This window comes from Hemitrygon akajei, chromosome 23 (assembly GCF_048418815.1).
Source record: "Hemitrygon akajei chromosome 23, sHemAka1.3, whole genome shotgun sequence".
Classification (NCBI taxonomy): domain Eukaryota; kingdom Metazoa; phylum Chordata; class Chondrichthyes; order Myliobatiformes; family Dasyatidae; genus Hemitrygon; species Hemitrygon akajei.
The window spans coordinates 21870237-21898024 of NC_133146.1; the positions used below are offsets into that span (position 1 = coordinate 21870237).

Below are 27788 nucleotides of genomic sequence, written 5' to 3' on the forward strand. Positions count from 1 at the left end.
AGGAAGGAAATTGGTTTAGCATAAATAAAGGCATAAAGGAATATTGATCCAAGAAAAGAAAGATGAGAAAAATAAGTAACTGAATTACCTGCTGGAAGTCTTGAAATTATCATTAAACCTAAAAATATGTAATAATGCATTTGATCAATTATATGGTTTCTCAAGTTCGAAAGAAAGAACAGCTTTTTACCTGCTCAAACCATTCCACTATTCAACAACAAAGATGAAATTTAAATTTGTATAATCCCTTTGTAATTTAATCCTAGATACCACCTTGATAAATCTACACAGCACTCCCTCCAAATTTTACCTTCCTTGGGGGAGGATGCCCAGAAACACTGCCAATCTAATCACCACTTTATATAGTTGTGGCTAGCTTCGACACACTTGTGCTCCAGTCAAGCATTCCTTTCGTGTGTTTTTTTCCAGTAACTGTCCATGATCTATGGAAATGGAAAAAAAAAGCCAACAGCTATAGAGCATCTGGAATCTACAATCCATTCAGATCTCCAAGTCCACTGCTTCAAATCCACAAATTACATTTTAATGCCAAACATGCATGGTTCCTCCCTTCCCCAGAAGTTTTCTGGACTTCATGGAGAGAATATTCTGTCTTGTCCTATTTTAGTTTCAAGGTGAGATGCCCTCACTAAAATCTGCCACTACTTTGCTCTTTCATTCTACCTACTAATCTTTGTACATTAATTATACATTGATGTTTCTCAGAAATACTTCTGTTCTGGGTTTGGGTTGCACAAAAATGACCATTGAAGAATAATTGGAGCAGCTGTGATACAAAAGTTAAGACATATGCTCCACATTGATATACTATTCACATACACAACTAGGAGGCAGGAGGAAACCGAAAAACCACAAACTGGCTGTGCTATCTTGTATTTCACCTACAAGTTAATGTAAGCACTCTCACATCTATATTAAGTCCAAAACTAACAAATTCAGGATGGCAGACCAATGTGGAAATGAGGGAGTTTTGGACTGTCAGATGAGCACTCTTTCTGAGAGATGCAAAAAACTGCAGCCCATTAACTCTTTCGGTAAGGCATTCAAGATCACACAGCACCATTTCAAACAGTAGGAAGTAGCCACCACATATCAGTCACAGAGCTATACAGTCTGCAAGCAGACCCTCCAGTCCAACTCATCCATGCTGACCAAGTTGCCTGTCCTGGCCCCACTCGCATGCATTTGCCCTTTATCCCTCTAAACCTGTCCAAATACCCCTTAATCAACATCACGTAAAACATAAATAGGGTTATTTAACACTGCTGTTTGATAGAAATCACTGTACACAGAGGCCTCCATCAGTCACGATTGACCACAGATGTTGCATCCTGGCAGTCTAATATGCAAGCCTGGGCAGCACAATATGGAGAGCAAACTGTTGCCCATGTAGCAAGTTCCCCCTCTCCACCCATCTGATGAACCCAAAGGAATGGCAGAGACCGATAGTTTGCCACCAGCACTATCACAGGCATTGGCAGTCAACATTGAGCTCAACATAGGACTGCATTAGGGACTCCTCCAGATTTCTCCCCTTGGAGTTTACTTCCAAAGCTTTCCCCATGAGTGAGTGGATATAGCCGCAAGGCAGTGGAAGTTTGAGATCAGAGTTTTCCTTCTAGATGAGCTGCCAACAATGGCTGACGAGCTCACTGTGGGAATTTTGGAAAAATTGCCAAACATTGATTTGATTTCAGAAGTGCTTAATTGTCTTGAAAATTCTTTAGAATTTCCAGTGACTGTAAATGCTGCTATAAATGCTGCAAACCCTTTTCTTCCCATTTATGGCTGTAGTGACAAAAGACAAAAGCAACTTAACTGACTCCATAGGGTATGTTTATTGCACAAGAAAGTACATCCCGCCAACAATGCAATGAAGCATGTCACCAGACCAGGACACAGCCAACACTTTTAGGTGAATGGTGCTAATTTAGACCTTAGTTTCTCCATTCTTGCTGGCAATAGGGTGGCCATCTCAACACAAAGCTCCAGCTCAGGCTCCATGGCTTTGGCAGCATCAGCGTGACAATTACAATAATCAACCACAAAGCGGTAACAGTCCGCCGACCGCTGCATGTTCTCCAGCTGCAACTTTGGATCAGACGTGATCATTTTACTGTATAACCATCCAATACGAAACTTTGCCACCAATGCTGGCCGTAAAACATCAGATTCCAGTTGCTCTGGAAACTTCTTCTCCAAGTTCTTCAGGGAGTCCAGGAAGAGGCTGTAGTAGGAAATGGCTGATTGAGCCAGGTGATTGATTTTCTTTATATTATGACTATCCAGCTCATCTAATCGGTTGGCAATGGAGACCTTTAGCTCCATCATTTCATAGTACGTATCCCCTATCTCAAACTGAAGTTGCCTGCAGACCAAGAGGTAATACTGAGGGTTTAACTCTGTGTAGACAGCGTTCAGCATATCTATACGTCGTTTATGCATCTTGCAACGCCTCTCCAAATCCTCTTCAAAGAATGCCAAGGCTTTGAATAATGCACTGTGATCCTGAACCACTTCAATATGGTCAGTTACATGATCGTCCAACTGGAAAAACTCCTTGGCTTCGCGCACATAGCTCTGGCCAACCAAAAATACCTCTCGGGCTTTCATGAAGTCTACAGGGTAAATGCAGCTCACCTTCTCCTCAACAGACTGGATCAGGTCAAATGTATCACTGGACCCAAACAGGACAGCACTTTTCCTCCCCTGCTCTTTCTCCTCCTCTTCTTTTTTCAATTTGGTCTTCAGCTCTTCCTGCCGATCCCAATCCAATTCACCAATATCATTCTGTAAGAAAATATAGCTACAGCAAACAGTTTTCCCAACAGTTACTGCATTTGTCCACGGCATTCATACTGTCAAATGTATGTAATGAAATCAATATTATGGGTGCTCCACCAAACTCCACCAGGAAAAGGCCCTGTCGTGTGAATTTGTCAGATGGCTGTAGCACAAGCTACAGAGAAAACGTGTTTATGCACACAATATTTCAAAATAATGCAGGGATTTCCTGCTCTTGCCTGACAGCAGCAGGCACAGAGAGCATGGACTTGCATGTCAAGCACTTAATTCTAACAGAGAAGTGAATTTGGTAGGGGCACCAAGCAGTCAAGTTGAAAATGTTAAATAAAGATCATATTGAATTAGCTGGTCCTATTTGAGGGGCTTCCAGAATGAGTATAGCTACAAGTGTGGGCAATTGGGACTGGAAATTTTGTTGCTATTTGCCAGCAAGAAACACCACCAGGAAAATGGAGAGCTGGTTACAACAATGAATTCCCGCATGTGCTTAACCCGAGAATGGCAGACCAGAGCAATTTTCATAGAGGTTGGTAGGATTTTGGTTTCACTCTGCTCTTGGATAGGACTTCATCCCTCACAGAAAGTTGTGGAGGGATTTCTGATGCCACAAAGCTGAAATTCAATAACGATGACTCAGGGACCATTTTATAAACTACTCCTTGCAAGGAGAGGTGAGCCAATAGCAGGAATGACAAGGAACCTGGGGCAGAGGAAGATGGGATCAGCTGGAACCCCTTCAAGAGCCAGTAAATCACCCTGCTTGGGTATTCCCTTATTTTACTGACAATGAAATTAATTTTTCCCTTATACCACTGTTCATCTAACAGATGATTCAAGTATGCACCTAAGTAAGGAACCACTATAAAGGTTCAAGTATCAAAAAAACCCAAGCCCTCTTCAGATACCTCAAGCAGTTTGCGTGAATCTTGCAGCAGGTTGAGACAATATTTTATCCAACATCGTGCTATTTCTGCCTTCTTCTGTTGGAGCTGGTCCCGACGGTCCCTCTCTTCTTCGCCTGTGTTGGAGAAAAAAGACTGGGTGGGTGCTTCCTATTAACTGCCCACACCCCCCCAAAAAAAAAACAACAAACACAAATAAACCATATCATTACTTCAGTGTTCCCCACCTCTGCCAGGTCAAAATTGGCCCTCTCAGTCAACAGCTGTCCTGGCCTATCCCTTCACCTCATACCCAATACTCTTCTGTCAGGATAGAGAACTACAAACCCCATTTCCAGAAAAGTTGGGATATTTTCCAAAATGCAATAAAAACAAAAATCTGTGATATGTTAATTCACATGAACCTTTATTTAACTGACAAAAGTACAAAAAAAAGATTTTCAATAGTTTTACTGACCAACTTAATTGTATTTTGTAAATATACACAAATTTAGAATTTGATGGCTGCAACACACTCAACAAAAGTTGGGACAGAGGCATGTTTACCATTGTGTTACATCACCTTTCCTTTTAATAACGCTTTTTAATCGTTTTGGAACTGAGGATATTAATTGTAGTAGATTTGCAATTGGAAATTTTGTCCATTCTTGCTTGATATAAGACTTCAGCTGCTCAACAGTCCATGGTCTCCATTGTCTGATTCTCCTCTTCATGATGCGCCATACATTTTCAATAGGAGATAGATCTGGACTGGCAGCAGGCCAGTCAAGAACACGCACTCTGTGTCTACAAAGCCACGCTGTTGTAGCCCGTGCAGAATGTGGTCTGGCATTGTCCTGCTGAAATAAGCATGGACATCCTGGGAAGAGATGTCGCCTTGATGGCAACATTATGTCTCTCTAAAATCCTAATATACGCCTTACAGTCAATGGTACCTTCACATACATGCAACTCACCCATGCCGTGGGCACTGATGCAGCCCCATACCATCACAGATGCTGGCTTTTGCATCTTTCACTGATAACAATCAGGATGGTCGTTTTCATCTTTGGCACGGAGAACTCGACGCCCGTTTTTTCCGAAAACTAGCTGAAATGTGGACTCATCTGACCACAGCACACGGTTCCACAGTCTTTCAGTCCATCTGAGATGAGCTCGGGCCCAGAGAACTCGCCGGCGTTTCTGCATAGAGTTGATGGATGGCTTCCTCCTTGCGTAATACAGTTTCAAGTTGCATTTCTGGACGCAGCGACGGACTGTGTTAAGTGACAATGGTTTTCCGAAGTACTCCCGAGCCCAGGTGGCTATAATTGTCACAGTAGCATGACGGTTTCTTAGGCAGTGCCGCCTGAGGGCTCGAAGATCACGCGCATTCAACAGTGGTTTCCGACCTTGCCCTTTACGCACTGAGATGTCTCTGAATTCTCTGAATCTTTTCACAATATTATGTACTGTAGATGTTGAAAGACCTAAATTCTCTGCAATCTTGCGTTGGGAGATGTTCCTTTTGAACTGACTAACAATTCTCTCACGAATTTTGGCACAAAGGGGTAAGCCATGACCCATCCTTGCTTGCAAAGACTGAGCCTTTGATGGACGCTACTTTTATACCCAGTCATGATACCTCACCTGCTACCAATTAGCCTGCTTAATGTTGAGTCTTCCAAACCGGTGTTACTTGAATATTCTGTGCACTTTTCAATCTTATTTTAACTCTGTCCCAACTTTTGTTGAGTGTGTTGCAGCCATCAAATTCTAAATTTGTGTATATTTACAAAATACAATTAAGTTGGTCAGTAAAAACTACTGAAAATCTTTTCTTTGTACTTTTGTCAGTTAAATACAGGTTCACGTGAATTAACATATCACAGATTTTTGTTTTCATTGCATTTTGGAAAATATCCCAACTTTTCTGGAAATGGGGTTTGTACAAAGACCTACTATTCTCCCATTAGACAAATTTCTTCACTCCTATATCTTAAAATGGCCTTCCCCTTAAGCTCCCTAGTTCAAGGTTATTTAGATACAGGAAAAAAGCCTGTGTATCCTCATCCAGAACTTTAAGATGCACTGGAGATATGGTGACTTGGCTGTTTAGATTCAGAACTGGCTTGTGTATAAAAGATAAGGTAGTGATCAATAGGATTTATTTTGGGTGGGGGTACATAACTAGTGGTGTTCTACAAGATGGCTGCTGTTTGTGATACATATGAATTACTTGGAGAGCATGGATGGGTCTGTTAGTAAGTCCACATATGATACAAAGATTAGTGATTTTGTGAATAGTGTAGATTTCTAAAGGATACAGCAGGACAATGATCAGTTGCAGGTATGGGTGAGGAAATGGTAAATGGCGTTTAACCTGCACAAATACTAAGGTAATGCACTTAGGAAAAATCTAATATAACAGGAATGTACATAGCTAATGGCAATAATGCTGTTCAGAAGGATCTTAGGGGTCCAAGTTCATGGCTACCTGGAAGCGGCTGCACAGGTTGATAGGGTGGGAAAGGTCAAGGCAAAGATATGCAGGCTCTATATATTTTTTAAAGCAGCGTGTTGAGTACCTGTAGTATACTGCCAGGGATGGCTATGGAGGCGAATTCAATAGCTGTGTTTAAGAGGCACATGAATATGCAGAGAATGAAGGGATAGGGACATTGTGTGGTCAGAACGGATTAGTTTTGTTATTTAGTTCAGTACAACATTGTGTGAAGGGCCTGGCCTGTAATGTTCTGTTCCATATACCTGCAAACACTACTGAGACCATTGCAAGACAGTCACACTTACTTTCCTCTGCTGGAGATTCCGAGGACACTGCTCCCGCTTGGTTAAAGATCACATTGGAAGCAGCAAGGCACAGGCGACCTTCCATGTAACGCTGCTGCTCAAGAAACAACAAACAATATGTTGGGTGAAATTCAAGTTCCATATTACTGATTGCTATTTCCACCGTGGCTCTTAATTACAGTAACTGCCTTCTCCATTTAAAAACCATAGTCTGGCACATGGAGAATGCCCTGTCCTAAAGCCTGCTACAACATAGTCCTCTGTGTGGTGCTGTATCTTGATGTTGTATTGCTCTGCTTCCCCCTAGTGGACAAGCGTAATTAAACCTGCATACCCATTTGCATCATTACCAGAGCACCCACCCTTCTTTCATTTGGAGCCTCAGCTGGGAGGATTATCAATTCCTAGCCAATTCCTGTTACTACTTCCTGATGGAGACACAAATGAGTAACTCGGAATCGAGGATAACATCCATTTTATTTCCACCATCCTGGGGCACAGGAACAACTACTGTATCCTTTCACTACAAAGGCTAAGATCAGGTAATTTAATACAAGGATTATACAAGGAGCCATCCTGCCTGCATGATTTCATATTAGGAATAAAACTTAACTAAAACTATAATTGCATTAAAAGGATTCTGCCAAGAAACTATACTCAAAACTGTATATACACCCCACATACTCAGTTCCTTCTATGCCACTTTAGTGTGGCTCCAGCATCCCATTTTGTTCATTCAATCCTCTAGCACTGCCTATTATATCTCTTTCATCATCCCACCCCCATCTCTTCCATCGATTTACTACATCTCTATTCCAACATGCCTGCCAGCTTAACACCTCAAAGACCCTTATCGACTTCATCTCATTGTATTCCTGTTCATTCCTCCATACTAGCCCCTACAAATGATGAATACTTTTCTCAGTATACCCCTCCAATTACCCCCATGCCATCCGCCTCCTCCCTCCCAATCGTATCCCGTGCTCCTTGCTCTCCCCGTTCTCCTTTCCCCACACCCCCATGTGATACCCACGTTAGTGCTGCAGCTTTGCCTCACCACCCCCAGTACCCATTGATCCGACTCCACCAAAGTAACATGCTTGTTGCCAGAATCCTCCATCAGTTTACTGGACAATTTAACACAGGGAATGGAAAACCATAGGATGATGCCACCATTTCCATCTACAAACAAGAGTTTAGAGACCCTCCCATTCAAAGATCACAATTAATAAGGGCTGCTGCTCGGAAACAGAGCACAGGAAAGCTTACCTTGGTGATGTAATATTGTGACAAGGTGGCAGCATTGATAGCCCACTCCACAGGGTTATAATGGTTGAACTGCAGTTGGCGTTGAAGGGTAGTGTGACAGTATCTGGCAGCCTTTTCATTCATATCCAAGTGTTTATAGACTTGTGCCAGATAGTACAGGGTATGAGTATAAACCTTCTCAAACCTGCACAATTCAAACATATTTGGCAGCAATCAAAGTCATGGCAGACATTTACATTTGGAGTATGAATGCTCAGTTACACACGGACAGCACTATAATTAATTTACAGAAGAGTACTACTGGCAAGGTCAGCATTTATTGCACAGCACCAGTGTCCTTTGAATTGTAGTCTTTGATGTAGTGATAGTCCCACATCATCCCATGAAAGGACATTGCTGTAACCAGACTCTAACACAATAGAGGATAAGTAATATTGAGTCAGGATGACATGGGAATTGGTGAGAACTCAAATGGAAGCCACTCTGACATTTCTGCTGCCCTCACCCCGTTAGATGGCAGAGGCTGCAGATACAAGGGTGCTTGGCAAATTGCTGCAGCAGTTGTGCAGGGGGCAGCGGCAATGGTGCATCTGAAGTGAACCGTTTGTTATAGGATTTCCAGCCTCTCTACCCTATCCTTAAAGCCACAGCATTCACTTGAGTGGTGTGCTGGAACTAGCGACTCCAAGATGTTGATGACATGGGATTCAGCAATAATACCAGTCTCTTGTTCAACTGGTAATTCCTACCACTGTGTATAGGCAATTACCTGGGGATTGAAGAAAAAGTACCAAGAAATAGTCAGCTATGTGTGGAACCAAGACAGTTGGCTACGCGTGGAACACTTGATACAACATAAATAGTAGTTTTGTAGGAAATAGGTTGTTTCAGAAGAAGAAACCTTCAGAAAGAGGGCACGGGGCAGCACAGTTCCTATACTATCAGACTCTTAACTCAGAGGCCTGAAAAAAAACTCTAAATGCTGGAAAACCAAAAATGCTGGACACTTAGATCAGGCAAGACCTGCAGAAAGAGAAACAATTAATTTTTCAGATCTTGCTCTTCCTCACTTTCCCAGCTCTGACAAAGGTCCCTGATTAGAATCATTAGTCGCTTCTCTTCCCTCACGATGCCTGACCCACTGCGAGTTTCCAGCAATTCCTGTTTTAATTTTTAAGTCCAGGGATGATGACCATGAAACTTCCAAATTCTCATAAAGAGCTGCCCTATGTTGTTCTAGGAGGCAACCTGTCATCTGTTGTAGTATATGGGGCACCTAGCATGCAGCAATAGAGCTGACATATCTGTCCCCTCCATAACTCAACTGTCCTACATAAACATTAAAATAAAGACAATAAATGGAGCACCTGTCATTGGATTAGGACTGGACATCCAACCCCAAATGGCATGTGAACTGAAACACTAAAGTAAATTTCTAAAATTCAATGTGGAAATGTACTATACTAGTACTAACAAAATGGCATTTTTGTCTGTGATAAAATGGAACCTATATTGTACCAGAATGCTTTGCTAATAGTGTTCTTGAAACATTATGCTGATGGAACCCGGGTCCTTGACAAACTGCAGACTTACAGATGCATTCCTGGAAGAATACCAAGTACACTAATTAAGCAGGACAGAATGCACCCTTCCCTTGAAGTGAAGTGTGGGTAGCTGTGCTTATGTATAAAGGAGTGACTATGCTGTCTGTTTTTCAGAGACATCACCGGTGCTTGAGCAGTGATGGTCTTCCCTTGCTGCAAGTAAATGTGCTTATGATTGATTGATTGATCCACTTTGAATTAATTGTTGTTTGTTATGGAATGTAGATGGAATGTAGATGGAATGTCGATGGAATGTGCTTGACAACATCCATCCCCAGAAAGCATATGAACAGACACACTTCAAGTGAGATTCTAAAATTCAATACCATTTTTACCTGTGTAAGGTTCTCAAATGGACCACAGCTTCTAGATGCTCCACTTCCCTCTCAGAATGTCCTGTGCTGACAAGTAACTTTACAATGGTACCAAACAAACATACCATTTGAGGCTGCAAACAAATGTTTGCCTAAAACCCAAACAATCAAATACCCTATGACTATTGCATTATACAACCACCATATAGTTGGGGATACAAGAGACTTAAGATGCTAGAAACTGGAGCAACAAACAAAATGCTGGAGAAACTCAGCAGGTTAGGTAGCATCTATGGGGGCAAATGGACTGTCAAGATTTCAGGTTGACACACTTCATCTACAGTGGTGCTAGAAAGTTTAAGAACCCTATAGAATTTTGTCTATTTCTGAATAAATATGACCTAAAATGTGATCAGATCTTCAGGAAGTCCTAAAACTAGATAAAGAGAACACAATTAAATAAATAACACACAAAAAATTATATTTGTTCATTTATTTATTGAGAAAAATGATCCAATATTACATGTATTTGTTGGAAAATGTATGTGAACCTTTGCTTTCAGTAACTGGTGTGACCCCCTTGTACAGCAATAACTTCAACCAAACATTTCCAGTAACCGTTGATCAGTCCTGCACATTGGATTGGAGGAATTTTAGGCCATTCCTCCTTACAAAACTACTCCAACTCTGGGATGCTTATGGCTTCCTTACATGAACTGCTTGCTTCACGTCCTTCCATAACACTTCTATAGGACTAAGGTCAGGAATTTGACTTGGCCATTCCAAAACACGAATTATCTTCTTTTTAAACCATTCTGTTGTTGATTTATTCTCGTCTTTCAGATCATTGTCTTGTTGCATTATCTAATTTCTATTAAAGCTTCAGGAGATGGGCCTCTACCCTGATGTTCTCCTGTAAAATGCCTTGATAAAATTTTGAATTTATTATTCCCTCAACAATTGCAAGCTGTCCAGGCCCTGAGGGCAAAGCAGCCCAAACCATGATGCTCCTTCCAATACGCTTCACAGTTGGGATGAGGTTTTGGTGTTGGTGTGCAGTGCCCTATTCCTCCAAACTTAGCAATGTGTATTTCTGCCAAGAAGTTCAATCTCTGTCTCATCTGTTCACAGAACATTGTCCCAGAAGCACTGCAGAACATCCAGATGGCATTTGCAAACTTGAGATGTGCAGCAATGTCTGGACCCAGGATAGGTCTGGACCCAGGGTTGAGATTTTTGATTGGAGAAAGGCTAACTTTGAGGAGATGCGAAAGGATTTAGAAGGAGTGGATTGGGACAAGTTGTTTTATGGGAAGGATGTAATAGAGAAATGGAGGTCATTTAAAGGTGAAATTTTGAGGGTACAGAATCTTTATGTTCCTGTTAGGTTGAAAGGTTAAAAGTTTGAGAGCCATGGTTTTCAAGGGATATTGGAAACTTGGTTCGGAAAAAGAGAGAGATCTACAATAAATATAGGCAGCATGGAGTAAATAAGATGCTCGAGGAATATAAAGAATGTAAAAAGAATCTTAAGATAGAAATTAGAAAAGCTAAAAGATATGAGGTTGCTTTGGTGAGTAAGGTGAAAATAAATCCAAAGGGTTTCTACAGTTATGTTAATAGCAAAAGGATAGTGAGGGATAAAATTGGTCCCTTAGAGAATCAGAGTGTACAGCTATGTGTGGAGCCGAAAGAGATGGGGGAGATTTTGAATGATTTCTTTTCTTCAGTATTCACTAAGGAGGAGGATATTGAATTGTGTAAGGTAAGGGAAACAAGTAGGGTAGTTACGGAAACTATGATGATTAAAGAGGAGGAAGTACTGGCGATTTTAAAGAATATAAAAGTGGATAAGTCTCCAGGTCCTGACAGGATATTCCCTAGGACCTTGAGGGAAGTTAGTGTAGAAATAGCAGGGGCTCTGACAGAAATATTTCAAATGTCATTAGAAACAGGGATGGTGCCGGAGGATTGGCATATTGCTCATGTGGTTCCATTGTTTAAAATGGGTTCTAAGAGTAAACCTAGCAATTATCAGCCTGTAAGTTTGATGTCAGTGGTGGGTAAATTAATGGAAAGTACAGTCGGCCCTCCTTATCCGCAAATTCCGCATCCGCGAATTCAACCAACCTCGAATCGCGAAAACCCAGAAGTGCTCTTCCAGCACTTGTTGTTTGAGCATGTACAGACTTTTTTTCTTGTCATTATTCCCTAAACAATGCAGTATAACAACTATTTTACATAGCACTTACATTGTATTAGCTGTTATAAGTAATCTAGGGATGATTTAAAGTATACGGGAGGATGTGCGTGGGTTATCGTGAATCGGGATCGAAAAAAATCATAAGTTCTCTTACTAAGTAAGTCGGAACAGGTACATTCAGTATTATTTAGCGTCAGTTAGTCAAACGTTTGTCTTAGTATATATTATATATTTTACCTTCTTATGCATATAAAACACTTAAGAACGTATGTTTCAGCGCTGGGCTCGGGAAGTTCCCGAGTTCCATCTAGTGACAGATCGCTCCCGAGCGCACTCTCCACTGTGCCGGATTGATGTGGAGGATCAAAAGCCCAAAACCCAATAATTAAACCACTGCGTTGCTTAGTAATAATTGTAGCTTTCATTGGGGCAGGGCCTTTCACATGCTCCATTAAAATTGTTCCGATCGTTGACCCACTGTAGCCTAACACTTTTCCAATGACCGATGGTGTTTCACCTCTTTCCGATCACTTTATTACTTCCACCTTATTTCAATCATGATCCTGATTACTTTTGTGAAGGGAAACACCGCGGATTCAGAGCTATGCCGAGTCCTAATGCCCACCGCTCTGAACATGTTAAATAAAGTCCGGGGTTCCGCTGGGTCCTAAAGACCAATCGCACTGATTCAGGTTAAATAAGGGACTTGAGCATCTGCGATTTTTGGTATCCGCGGGGGGTTTCGGAACCAATCCCCCTGTGGATAAGGAGGGCTGACTGTATTCTTAGAGATGGTGTATATAATTACCTGGATAGACAGGGTTGATTAGGGACAGTCAACATGGATTTGTGCGTGGAAGATCATGTTTGACAAATCTTAGTGAATTTTTTGAAGAGGTTACGAGGAAAGTTGACGAAGGTAAAGCAGCAGATGTTGTCTTTGATAAGGCATTTGACAAGGTTCCACACGGAAGGTTAGTTAGGAAGGTTCAATCGTTAGGTATTAATATTGAAGTAGTAAAACAGATTCAACAGTGGCTGGATGGGAGATGCCAGAGAGTAGTGGTGGATAACTGTACGTCAGGTTGGAGGCTGGTGACTAGTGGTGTGCCTCAGGGATCTGTACTGGGTCCACTATTGTTTGTCATATACATTAATGATCTGGATGATGGGGTGGTAAATTGGATTAGTAAGTATGCAGATGATACTAAGGTAGGTGGCGTTGTGGATAATGAAGTACGTTTTCAAAGTTGCAGAGAGATTTAGGCCAGTTGGAAGAGTGGGCTGAACGATGGCAGATGGAGTTTAATGCTGATAAGTGTGAGGTGCTACATTTTGGTAGGAATAATCCAAATAGGACGTACATGGTAAATGGTAGGGCATTGAGGAATGCAGTAGAACAGAGTGATCTAGGAATAATGGTGCATAGTTCCCTGAAGGTGGAATCTCATGTGGATAGGGTGATGAAGAAAGCTTTTGGTATGCTGGCTTTTATAAATCAGAGCATTGAGTATAGGAGCTGGGATGTAATGTTAAAATTGTACAAGGCATTGGTGAGGCAAAATTTGGAGTATTGTGTACAGTTCTGGTCACCAAATTATAGGAAAGAAGTCAACAAAATAGAGAGAGTACAGAGGAGATTTACTAGAATGTTACCTGAGTTTCAGCACCTAAGTTACAGAGAAAGGTTGAACAAGTTAGGTCTTTAGTCTTTGGAGCGTAGAAAGTTGAGGGGGGACCTGGTAGAGGTATTTAAAATTATGAGGGGGATAGATAGAGTTGACATGGATAGGCTTTTTCCACTGACAGTAGGGGAGATTCAAACAAGAGGACAAGAGTTGAGAGTTAAGGGGCAAAAGTTTAGGGGTAACACGAGGGGGAACTTCTTTACTCAGAGAGTGGTAGCTGTGTGGAACGAGCTTCCAGTAGAAGTGGTAGAGGCAGGGTCAATGGTCATTTAAAAAAAAAATTGGATAGTTATATGGACAGGAAAGGAACGGAGGGTTCTGGGCTGAGTACAGGTCCGCAGACAAGGTGAGAGTAAGTGTTCGGTACGGACTAGAAGGGCCGAGATGGCCTATTTCCATGCTGTAATTGTTATTTGGTTATATATGAACACCACTCTGGTTCAGTGCTTTTCTTATAGTGGACACGTGAACAGAGACTTTAGCAAGTTCCAGAGATTTCTGCAGGTCTTTTGCTGTTACCCTTGGGTTCTTTTTCACCTCTTTCAGCGTTGCACATTGTACTCTTGGTGTGATCTTTGCAGGATGCCCACTGCTAGGGAGAGTAGCAACAATGGTGAGTTCACTCCATTTGTAGACAGTTATTCTTACTGTGGACTGATGAACACTTGGGTCTTTAGAATGACTTTTGTAACCTTTCCAGCTTCATGTATCTCTACAATTCTTCTAAGGTCCTCTGAAAGTTGTTCTGATTGAGGCATGATGCACATAAACAGATCTTCTTGAGAAGAGCGGGCTCTGTCAGTAGCGTGACTTTGTGTGTCTTTTTTATAGGGCAGGGCACCTCCTCAACCCACACCTCTAATCTCATTTCATCTCATTGATTGGAACACCTGACTCCAAATAGCTTTTGTAAAAGGCATTACCCCAGAGGTTCACATACTTTTTTCTAACAAATACATCTAATATTGGATAATTGTTCTCAATAAATAAATGAACAAGCATAATGTTTTTTTCTATTATTTATTTAATTGGGTTCTCTTTATCTAGTTTTAGGACTTATGTGAATATCTGATCATACTTAGGTCACAATTATGCAGAAATAGAGAAAAGTCTACAGAGTTCACAAACTTTCTAGCACCATTGTACATACACGTTAACTTTTCAAAAAATTCAACTGTTAGCTTAAAATTGCAAGATAAACTCGTAAGTTCAGTCTAGAGCAGGCAGTATTTCTGTATAATAGCAGCAGCAAAATTTCAACCAAAAGAACTTTTCGAACTGCCTCACAGCCTGCAACTATTAAGGAGGACACCTGCTACATAAGGAGCATTGATCATACTGGTGCCCAATTATAGCAGGGTAAGCTACCTCAACGACTATCACCAGAAAGCCCTCACATCTATTGTAATGAAATGTTTTGGCTGGTGATGGCTAGAATTAATTCCCTTCTCAGCAAGTACCTGGAGCTGTTGCAATTTGTCTACTCCAACTCCCCACAACAGGTCTACAATGGACAGAACTCACTAGTTCTCCACTCCACTTTGGAGCACCCAGATGCATGGTTGCATGCTTCGCCCACTGCTCTACCTTCATGACTATATGACAAAGCACAGCTCAAGCAGCATGTATAAATTCACAGATATCATCACTGTTGTTGGCAGAATCTTAGATGGCAACAAAGAGGTGTACAGGAGTGAGACAGATTGGCTAGTGAAGTGGCATTGCAACAACAACTTCATACTCAACATCAGCAAGAGCAAGGAACTGAAAGTGGGCTTCAGAAAGAAAAACACATTAATTCATAATCAGTACCTCATTATCCCTTTACTTTTGCACTATTTATTTTGTAAATTTATGGCAATTTCATAGTATTAATAAAATTATATATAATTTTTGGGAATTTAATGTTTTTACACTGCACTGCTGCCACATAACAACAAATTTCATGTCATAAAAGAAGGGGTAATAAGCCTGATTCTGAACACTATCATAAACACAAGAGATTGTGCAGATGTGGAAATCCAGGGTAACACACGCAAAAAGCTGGAGAAACCCAGCAAGTCAGGCAATATCTATGGAGCAGAGTAAAGAACCGATATTTTGGACTGAGAGCCTTCATCAGGATTAGGAAGGAAAAGGAAAGAAGCCAGGATAAGGTGGTGGTGGGGGTGGGAAGATGTACAAGCTAGAAGGTGATAGGTAAAACTAGGTAAGAGGGAATGAAGTGAGAGTGGGAGATGACAGGTGGAAAAGCTAAAGGGTTGAAGAAGGAGGAATCTGATAGGGGAGTGGACCATGGGAGAAAGGGAAAGAGGAGAGGCACCAGAGGGAGATGATAGGCAGGTGAGAAGAGAAGGGGTAAGAGAGGAGCCAAAATGGGGAATGGAAAAAGAAGACGTGAAGATAAAGAAATCTATGTTCATACCATCAGGTTGGAGGCTACCTAGATGGAATATGAGGTGTTCCTCTTTCAACTTGAGAGTGTCCTCATCATGGCAGTAGACTAAGATGTCAAAATGGGAATAAGCAGTGGAATTAAAATGATTGGCCATCAGGAAAATCCTGCTTGCTGTGGATGGAGTGAAAATGCTTGACAAAGCAATCCTTCAATCTAAGTTGTGTCTCACCAACATAGAGGCAGCGTATTTGGGTATGGGATACAGTAGGTGACCCTGACAGACTGGTAAGTAAAGTGTCACCTCACCTGGAAGGACTGGAGGGAGATCAGTGGAAAGGGATGAATATACAAGGGAATCACGGAGAGAGCAATCCCTGCAGAAGGCACAGAGTAGGGGAGAGATGAAGTATTTGGTGGTAGTTGCAGAGGAGGTAAAATTTTGGAAGTTATGTAAATTCAGAAAAGCCATACCTTTTCTGTCTCTCCTGCTCACTCAGCCTGTCCTCTTCTCCCAGGAAATGCTCATGTGTGTCCCACGGTGGAGTACCAATCTAAAGAAAAATTAACACATGAGCTCTGAATTTTATTTAATTACGTGATTCATCAACTATTGTCCAGTATCCCTTCTTTTATCCAGATTCTGTTCCTCTGCTAAAAGCATAAGCATGGTGTCACGGCAACAGGCAAAGCCTATAAACCAATATCCATGTTTTCAGGTGATGGCCTAAGCAATGTTGGCTCTCCACAGGAACACAAATTTTCCAGCATGTTTTTCTTCTCCCATTTTCCAATGTAATCACACCATTGGCCAATACACAATTGAAATTTAATACTGCATCCCCTTCAGAGAAAAACAAACCAGAAACTGGTTTATCCATGTCACCACCATTGGTTAAACCCCATCAATCCAATACACAGCAAATGGTTGTTCTCCTCAATATCTATTAGATACACAACTGGTTAACAGAACGTCCAATATTCACACCAATGACAACTTAATTCACTGTCTAATTTACACATACACACCCTTACTTATTAATGGTTAACCTACAGTGCAGAACTCACACATCAGTGGTTATCCTTACAAAAATTAATGTACTTGTGCCTGTTGTTAGCTATTCCAAGTGGCAAAGATAATTGTTGATTATCTCTTCATTGACATGCAATACAAAAACATAAAAGAATAAAGAATAAAGAGCCAAAGAAACAACAAACCAATGGTGTTGAGGAACACACACAAAATTGTTGGCACAATTAGGGCCGAGACCCTTCTTCAGTACTGAGAAGGAAGATGTCAGGGTAATAAGGTGGGGGCAGGGGAAGGCTAGCTGGAAGGTGATAGCTGAAGCCAGGTTAGCGGGAAAGGTCAAGAGCAGGAGGAGAAGGAAGTGATATTGGGAAATATAAGAGAGAGTGGAGGAACATATGAGCAAATAGGCTAGGGAAATGGGATTAATGAAATTGTTGAGAGTTGGCATAGACTGTATTGGCCAAGCTTGCAGATGATGTAAAGATAGGGGAGGGGCAGGTAGCATTGAAGAAGCAGGGAATCTGCAGACGGACTTGGACAGGTTGGGAAAACGGGTAAATGGAATACAGTGCAGGGAAACACATAGTGATTGACTTTGGTAGAAGAAATAAAGGCAAAGACTACTTTCTAAGTGGGAGAGAATTTTTTTTTAGCCAGAGAGCGGTGAATCTGTGGAATTCATTGCCACAGACAGCAGAATGAGGTTTAGAAGGAAAATCAGACATGATTAAATGGCAGAACAGACTCAATAGGCTAAATGGCCTAATTCTTCTTCCATGTCTTATGGTCAAATCATTATCAACAGACACAGAATCAGAAGCACAGAAGAGTTGTCACAGGCCAGATGGTCCAGGTGAAACAAGGGTTCTAAAGAAGTAAAAAGATCCAATATGTGGGGGTGAGGGAGGCTGCTAGCCAAATAAATGGAGATTGAAGAGCACAATGTCACATTAAACTTAAAATCAAGGAACCTGCTGAGGACTAATAGTTCATGGACGAGGCCAGAAAGATGAAAGGATTTAGGGTCAGAGAAGCACGAAGCTCTGTAAGTTTGTTCATGTTGTCTTTACCTCCTTGATATACTGATTGTAAAGTGCTTCAGCATCTTCTAGATAGCTCTTGGCTTTTTCCATTTCTTCCAATCCGGCCCATAAGATGCCTAACTGGTTCTGGAATCAAGAGTGAAGAGTGTTTTAACTTCTGAAAAGTTATCAGTAACTCAAACCTTTAATGTGATGGGAAACAGTTTATATCTTAATGGGCCTAGGCTGGTGATATAAGCTTCCCAAAAGTACTTATTTATTTCAAACTGATCATCATCCATAATAACCCCACCTTGAAAGAGATAATACCCTCGACCTACCTATCACAATTCCATATCCTATTCACACAGTCCTTGCAAGGTTTAGTCATTTCCCACATCTGTCCTAACTTCTCCATTATAGTCATAGTGGTGCTAAAAAGTTTGTGAACCGTGTAGAATATTCTCTATTTCTGTATAAATATGACCTAAAATGTGATCAGATATTCACATAAGTTCTAAAACTAGATAAAGAGAATAGAAAAAACATCATTCTTGTTCATTTATTTATTGAGAAAAGTTATCCAATATTAGATGTATTTGTTGGAAAAAAGTATGTGAACCTCTGGGGTAATGCCTTCTACAAAAGCTATTTGCAGTCAGGTGTTCCATTCAATGAGATGAGATTGGAGGTGTGGGTTGAACAGGTGCCCTGTCCTATAAAAAAAACCTCACAAAGTCTGTCATTGACAGAGCCTGCTCTTCTCAAGAAAGATATGTTTATGTGCATCATGCCTCAATCAAAACAACTTTCAGAGGACTTTATAAGAAAAATTGTAGAGATACATGAAGCTTGAAAAGGCTATAAAAGCATTTCTAATGACCTGAATTTTCATCAGTCCACGGTAAGAGAAACTGTCTACAAATGGAGAAAACTCAGTACTGTTGCTACTCCCCCTAGGAGTACAACATGCAATGTTGAAGGAAATGAAAAATAACCCAAGGGTAACAGCAAAAAACCCACAGAGATCTCTAGAAGTTGCTAAAGTCTACGTTCATGTGTCCACTGTATGAAAAACACTGAACAAGAATGGTGTTCATGGAAAGACACCACGGAGTAAACCACTCCTCTCCAAAAAAAATTTATTGCAAGTCTCAAGTTTGCAAAAGACTACCTAGATGTTCAACAAAACTTCTGGGACAATGTTCTGTGGACAGATGAAACACAAGTTGAACTTCTTGGCAGAAATGCACATTGTTACGTTGCACTGGACACCAACACCAAAACCTTATCCCAACTGTGAAGTATGGTGGAAGGAGCATCAAGGTTTGGGCTGCTTTGCTGCCTCAGGGCCTGGACAGCTTGCAATCATTTAGGGAACAATGAATTAAAAATTGTATCAAGACATTTTACAGGAAAATATCAGGGTAGCAGTCTATCACCTGAAACCTAATAGAAGTTGGATAATGCAACAAGACAATGATCCGGAAGACAAGAGTAAATCAACAACAGAATGGTTTAAAAAGAAAAAAATTCATGCTTTGGCCAAATTGAAGTCCTGACCTTAAGCCTATAGAGATGCTATGGAAGGACCTGAAGCAAACAAATCATGCTAGGAAGCCTACGAACATCCCAGAGTTGATGCAGTTTTGTAAGGAGGAATGGCCTAAAATTCCTCCAAGCCGATGTGCAGGATTGATCAACCGTTACCAGAAACATTTATTTAAAGTTACTGCTGTACAAGGGGGTCATACCAGTTACTGAAAGGAAAGGTTCACATACCTTTTCCAACAAAAACATGTAATATTGGATCTTTTTTTACAATAAATAAATGAACAAGCATAATGTTTTGAGTTATTTATTTAATTGGGTTCTCTTTATCTAGTTTTAGGACTCGTGTGAAGATCTGATCAAATTTTAGGCCATATTTATGTAGAAATAGAGAAAATTCTACAGGGTTCATAAACTTTCTAACACCACTGTAAGTCTTCACCTTGTCGGAATATTGAAAAGACGCAAAATAAATTATCCCTACTGCAACACACAGAGGCTCTTTAGGAACTTACTGGGTCAGACAGCATCTCAGAGGGAAATGAACAATGAGCATTTTGGATCAAAACTCATCAGAACTATTCCTCCTTTTCCTTTTCAGCCAGATAGCAAATTTCAATATGGATGTCAATGCAACACTTCCCTCAATTGGATAAAACTGCACTGTTGGATCCATTCTCATCAATCCAGTTATACTAGACACTTCACACCCATCGCCTCCGGCATCAAGGGATCCATTCTGACACCCCGGGCCCCTACCCCCACTTCTTGTGTACTTGCTAACCCTCGCTGATAGATAATAAGGCAAAAACAATGTTGAGCATTAGCATAGAGAGATAGTATAAAGCAGTGAAGTCATGCTGAACCTTGTTACTGGTCTAGCTTCAACCAGAGTGGAGTGTTCAATTCTGGTGATCACATTCTAGGAAGGATGTGAAGATAAAAAAGGGTCCACAAAATAATTAAGAATGGTTCCTGGGATGAGAATCTGCAGTTTCAGGATCAGATCAATCACATATCCCACTCCTCTAGCTCTCACTTTAATTGAATAAGAAATTACAGATTTCCTTCCTGGCCCCACTCTTCCTATTATCATTAGACGGTTCAGTATTTACATATATTCCAACATCATCCAAAACTGACTTTGTTACCGATGACCTCCTCCTCTACATCAAACAGCTCTTAAAATTATCATTAATAGCATTCATTGTAACCACAGTAAACTACTGCTTATCACGTTGCACAATAGAGTAGTGTTTAGCACAACAATTTACAGTACAGTCGACCCGGGTTCAATTCCTGCCACTGCCAGTAAGGAGTTTGTATGTTCTCCCTGTGACCACATGGGTTTCCTCCAGGTGCTCTGGTTTCCTCCCACAGTCCAAAGACATACCAGTTGGCAGGTTAATTGGTCATTATAAATTGTCCCGTGACTAGACTAGGATTAAATCTGGAGATTGGGCTGTGTGGATCAAAGGGCTGGAAGGGCCTATACCACACTACAGATAGATATTTCTGGAATCATCTATGATGTTTAATTGGGGCAGGGATCTGTAGCTGAACAGATTCTAACTAGCGTCATTCCTGTGTGGAAGTTAGGCACTACATCATGCTTAGAACGAACACTTTTTAAACAACGTCAGTTCCATAGGTTTGTGTCCAAAAGCGATGAATTTTGTCACTGACAGTTGGCTAGAGAAAAAGCAGTAAGACAATTCAGAACTGTTTTGCTCTTTGCAGTTTCAAGCATTCAGGGCCGGAAACAGCTGGGAGTGAAAATGAAACAATTTCACTACTTCAAGTTAGGAACTATTAAGAACGTGAAGGTATCAACAATCATCTTGAAAGTTACAATGAAAATGAAGATTTGGAGGATGCAATTGTTGTAGAATTGTATGAAGGCAGTCCATTATCTGCTCTAGGTGTCTGCGCTGATTTTGTTCATTACATATGCTAGATGAATTCCTCTGTCAATAACTATGAGGAACTAATACACAGTTTTATAGTACTGTAGTACTATTGATAGTTTCTAATTTGTTCTCTATTTCATTTAAGGACACATTTTGTTATTCAGTTCGTCTTTTTTATATCTTTTTAAACTATTTCCATGAAACTCCAGCTAACTGGAGCAGTCGCTTCAGAGACTAAAACGTCCTGGTCCCAATGTCTCCTAATTAGGATTATATCTGCAGCTTGCTACCACCCAAACTGAGCCCCCTACAATTCACCTACTGACACAGCTGATCAACAGACGACGCAATAGTTACTGCTCTACGTACCATCCTTACACATCTGAAGAAGGAGGATGGTCATGTGAGAATACTGTTCTTGGACTACAGTTCAGCATTCAACACCATAGTTCCATCCAGGCTCGACAGGAAGCTCAAAGACCTCGGGCTTGATCCTGCCTTGTGTAGCTGGATCCTGGACTTCCTGTCAGATTGCCAACAGGTGGTGAGAGTGGGCTCCCTCACTTCCACCCCTCTGACTCTCAACACAGGAGCCCCTCAGGGCTGTGGACTAAGTCCCCTTCTTTACTCCCTATATACCCATGACTGTGTCACCACTCACAGCTCCAATCTGCTAATTAAATTTGCCGACAACACTACATTGATTGGCCTAATCTCAAAAAATAACAAGGAGGCCTAAACAGTGGTGTCAAGAAAACAACCTCTCCCTCAATGTTGCAAAAACAAAGCAGCTGGTTGTGGATTACAGGAGGAACGGAGATGGACTAACCCTTATTGGCATCAATTGGATCTGGGGTTGAGAGGGTAAACAGCCTTAAGTTCCTCGGCATCCACATCACCGAGGACCTCACGTGGTCTGTCCACACCAGCTGTGTGATGAAAAAGGCACAGCAACGCCTTTCACCTCAGATGGTTGAGGAAGTTTGGTATGGGCCCCCAAACCCTAAGAACTTTCCACAGGGGCACAATTGAGAGCATCCTGACTGGCTGCTTCACTGCCTGGGATGGGAACTGCCCAGCGCATCTATAGTTGTGAACTTCCCATGATTCAGGACATTTACAAAGACAGGTGTGAAAAAAGGGCCCGAAGGATCATTGGGGACCCGAGTCATCCCAACCACAATCTATTCCTGCTGCTACCATCCAGGAAATGGTACCACAGCATAAAACCCAGGACCAAAAGGCCCCAGGACAGCTTCTTCCACCAGGCCATGAGACTGATTAACTCACGCTGATTTGAGTGCATTTCTATGTTGCATTGACTGTCCTATTTATTATAAATTAATATGATTGCACATTCAGACTGAGATATAACATAAAGATTTTTACTCCTCATATATGTGAAGGATGTAAAAAATAAAGTCAATTCAATTCAGTTCACTCCAATCCCTGATCAGGCCTTGCCTTTCCAAATGTACAGAAATTCTATTCCTTCAGATATCCTTTCCAATATCTTCCATAAATATGTGGGACTCAATGGCCTAAAATTACCTGGATTAGACTAATTCCCTTCCTGAACAAAGGCACAGCATTTACTGCTCTCTATCTTCTGGGGCCTCACCTGTTGCTGGTGAGGACACAAAGATCCTTGTCAAAGCCCTAACGATCACTCAACACTTGCTTCTTTCAATATTCTAGGATATACACCATCAGAACCCAGCTCTATCTCCTACTCAATCTCAAAATGTCCTATTTCATTAACATGCCTCACTGATTTCACTATCCTCCAATTTCTCCTCCTCAGTTGATACAGACTCAAAGTATTCATTTAGTACCTTAACTACTTGCTCTGACTTCAAATGTAAATTCTCTTCTTTATCGTTGAGTGGAACTACCTTTTCCTTTGTTACCTATTTTCTTAATACAAGTATAAAATGTTTGGGAATTATCCTTGATCTTTCCAGCCAAGTATATTTTATGGCCCCTTTCAGCCTTCCTAATCACTTGTTTGAGCACTTTCCTGCTACCTGTATATTCCACAAGAGCCCAGTCTGATTTTAGCTTCTGAAATCTTTCATCTGCATCTTTTTGCTTTCTGAGTAGTTTTGGCCTTTTGGTCATTCAAGGTCCGCTTACCTTACCATCCTGGTGCTTACTCCATGCAAATCCTTCACTCTGCTCATGTGGTCTTCAAACAACTCTCACACATCTGACATCAGCTGCTCCCGATCAGCGTTTCTCTTACTCTGTTGTAACTTGGCCTCCCCCATTTAGTACCTTTCTGCAAGATCCAATAGACAATAGACAGTAGGTGCAGGAGTAGGCCATGCGGCCCTTCTAGCCAGCACCGCCATTCACTGTGATCATGGCTGATCATACACAATCAGTACCCCGTTCCTGCCCTCTCCCTATATCCCTTGACCCTGCTATCTATAAGAGCTCTATCTAACTCTCTCTTGAATGCATCCAGAGACTTGGCCTCCACTGCCTTCTGGGGCAAAGCATTCCACATATCCACCACTCTCTGGGTGAAAAAGTTTTTCCGCATCTCTGTTCTAAATGACCTACCCCTTATTCTTAAACTGTGGCCTCTAGTTCTGGACTCACCCATCAGCGGGAACATGCTTCCTGCCTCCAGTGTGTCCAATCCCTTAATAATCTTATATGTTTCAATCAGATCCCCTCTCATCCTTCTAAATTCCAGTATATACAAGCCCAGTCGCTCCAATCTTTCAACATATGACAGTCCCACCATTCCGGGAATTAACCTTGTGAACCTAAGCTGCATTCCCTCAATAGCAAGAATGTCCTTCCTCAAATTTGGAGACCAAAACTGCACACAATACTCCAGGTGGGGTCTTACCAGGGCCCTGTACAGCTGCAGAAGGACCTCTTTACTCCTATACTCAATTCCTCTTGTTATAAAAGCCATTAGCTTTCTTCACTGCTTGCTGTACCTGCATGCTTGCTTTCATTGACTGATGTACAAGAACACCTAGATCTCGTTGTACTTCCCCTTTTCCTAACTTGACTCCATTTAGATAGTAATCTGCCTTCCTGTTCTTGCCACCAAAGTGGATCTCACATTTATCCACATTAAACTGCATCTGCCATACATTTGCCCACTTACCCAACCTGTCCAAGTCACCTTACATTCTCATAACATCCTCCTGACATTTCACACTGCCACCCAGCTTTGTGTCATCAGCAAATTTGCTAATGTTACTTTTAATCCCTTTATCTAAATCATTAATGTATATTGTAAACAGCTGCGGTCCCAGCACTGAACCTTGCGGTACCCCACAGGTTACAGCCTGCCATTCCGAAAGGGACCCGTTAATCACTACTCTTTGTTTCCTGTCAGCCAGCCAATTTTCAATCCATGTCAGTACTCTGCCCCTAATACCATGTGCCCTAATTTTGCCCACTAATCTCCTATGTGGGACTTTATCAAAAGCTTTCTGGAAGTCCAGGTACACTACATCCACTGGCTCTCCCTTGTCCATTTTCATAGTTACATCCTCAAAAAAACTCCAGAAGATTAGTCAAGCATGATTTTCCCTTCATAAATCCATGCTGACTAGGACTGATCCTTCTACTGCTATCCAAATGTGTCGTAATTTCCTCTTTTATAATTGACTCCAGCATCTTTCCCACCACTGACGTCAGGCTAACTGGTCTATAATTCCTTTTTTTCCTCTCTCCCTCCTTTCTTGAAAAGTGGGACATTAGTCACTCTCCAATCAGCAGGAACTGTTCCTGAATCTATAGAACATTGGAAAATGATTACCAATGCGTCCACGATTTCTAGAGCCACCTCTTTAAGTACCCTGGGATGCAGACCATCAGGTCCCGGGGACTTATCAGCCTTCAGACTGAACAGTCTATCCAACATCGTCTCTTGCCTAATATAAATTTCCTTCAGTTCATCCTTTACCCTAGTTCCTTTGGCCACTATTACATCTGGGAGATTGTTTATGTCCAATTTTATCCTTACTCATAACTATCTTAAACCATAATGAGTTGTGGTCCTTATTCCCAAAATGTTCACCCACTATCAGGTCTGTCACCTAGCCTGGCTCCTTTCCCAAACCAGGTTTAGCATGTTCTCTCCTCTAGTTGGACTGTTCATCTGTTTCAAGAACCCCTCTTGGATACACTCAAAACTCCTGTCCCATATAAGCTTTTTGCATTAAAGTAGTTCCAATCAATACTGGGGAAGTTGAAGACCCCACTATAATGACCCTGTTGTTTCTGCACTTTTCTATGCCACACATTTCTATTCAAGTGAATAAATTATGTAAATAATGTATCTGTAATTAAACATGCGTCCTACCGAAAGGTCTCCGCCCACAACGTCGATTGTACTTTTTCCATAAATGCTGCCTAGTCTGCTGAGCTCCTCCAGCATTTTGTGTGTTTTAACAGCATTGAAGACGTGACTACCTACAGAAGCGTCCAAATCACCTAGACACAGAAGGCTAATGGGCCAAGTGCTAGAAGATAGATTACTGCAGATGGGTGGCCACTGGTTCTAACAGTGTGGTGGCTGAACGGATTGTTTGTTTCCCTGATATGCATACTTGTGCAGATCTTTGATTTTGCCCCCATAAACCAATCAACTCCCCTTTACTTCTGATCCTCACCTTCATTTGTCAATCAACAGCGGTGAATTAACCTACAAGCCACATGTGTTTGGGATGAACGGCAGCAGCCTTAGGAAACCCATGCTCTGGAAACTCCATACAAGAACCACGGGTGCGGATTGAACCCGGGTTACTGGAGCGGTATCAGAACAATGCACTTTAATTAAGGGTGACAAGGAATGGCTGCATTGGTGTCGAGAGGAGCTGTGTGACAGGGGTAAAGGTGGAAGACAAGATTTGCTGTGAGAAGCGGGGTCTGCGCCCACGGCCGCAGTTTGGTGAGTGGACAGACCCGGCCAACGCCTTTTGGCTGCATATCGCGATCGCCAGACCCAACAACACTTTACCTCAGCCTGAATGAACACGGACACGGCCTCGGGGCTCAACTTGAAGGCCTCCAGGACACGCACGCATTTGGCCAGGTGCTCCTCCCCAGCCGACAGCTCCTCCGTCTCAGCATGGTTGAGGCCGAGCTGCAGTTCCAGCACCCCGAGCTTCTGCAGCCACTGCCCGTCCTGCAGGCGCCTGTCTTCGGCACGCTCATCCTCCGATTCCCCGGCCTGTGCCCTGTGCCCCACCGCAGCCTTCAGTTCCTTCAGCAGTTCGCGGGCCGCGTACTTGGAGCGGTAAGGCTCGGATTCCGGGTCCTGCTTGGACTCCACCTCCGACAGGTTTAGTGCCCGCGAGTACTTCAGCCGCAGCTCCGGCCCGCCTTCTTGTACCGCCATCTTCTCCACAGTGGCGCGCCATTGCCCCTAGTGGTAGAGATGAATTACTACGGGACCGACTGGGCGACCCCGACGGCGGGGAGGAGTCATTGCATTGCCCCAACGGGTAACGGGAGGCTGCGACAGCGCCCCTGGCGGTGGGGAGTCACTACGGGAGTCTGCGCTAGCGCCCCCGGCGGTGGGAAGGAATTACTACAGGATCTGCCCCGGGAAGGTGCCTGGTGGGTAGTTCAGGGAACCCGGAGAGCGGAGTTAGCTCGGAGGAATGCGTACTTATACTTCTTCCATTACATTCATGCGGTTTTTCTGACTATCGAATCTCGTCCGATAAAGATATTCCTCACCGATTCTTCTGAGGTTTTCTATTTCCCTTAGACATAGATCCCTTCCACCACTCATGAGAAGGATAGGAATAATGATATCAATCGCATCCTCTTGCACGTTTTAAAGGCAGCTGAAGTTACAACCATTGAAATGATGCTATAGCTACCCCCACCCTTCAATATACTGGGGGGGGGGGTGGGATTGTTCCCTCTGTGATGTCCCGGTTTGCCTCCGTTGGTCGGGGTTGACCATGGATATTGCGTCGTATCTATGTGACACGCAAGCCAGGCTTGTTGCCAATACAGCAGGCTCCCGCCTCTCCGCGCAGCTGATGAATCAAAAAGAACATAGAACAGCTCCAGATTTTTCCTCAGGGATTATTCCCAAAGCCTTCTCCAGGAGTGGGTATAGCTGCAAGGCATAGAAATCTACAGCACATTACAGGCCCTTCGGCCCACAATGTTGTGCCGACCATGTAACCTACTCTAGAAACTGCCTAGAATTTCTCTACCACATAGCCCTCTATTTTTTCTGAGCTCCATGTAACTGAGAGTCTTTTAAAAGACTCTCAATCGCATCCTCA

At 42.2% G+C, this 27788-nt stretch overlaps 1 protein-coding gene across 1 annotated transcript; it reads right to left on the reverse strand.

Annotated features, from left to right (window-relative positions):
* Positions 1-1840: 1840 nt before the first annotated feature.
* Positions 1841-26897, reverse strand: kifbp (kinesin family binding protein). The gene is made up of 7 exons (XM_073027176.1): positions 26501-26897; positions 18095-18193; positions 16466-16545; positions 7788-7971; positions 6519-6612; positions 3732-3844; positions 1841-2811 (listed from the first exon to the last, which is right to left on the reverse strand). Exons 1-7 carry the CDS (start codon positions 26879-26881, stop codon positions 1933-1935), a joined length of 1830 nt encoding a protein of 609 aa, XP_072883277.1. The 5' UTR covers positions 26882-26897; the 3' UTR covers positions 1841-1932.
* Positions 26898-27788: the final 891 nt, after the last annotated feature.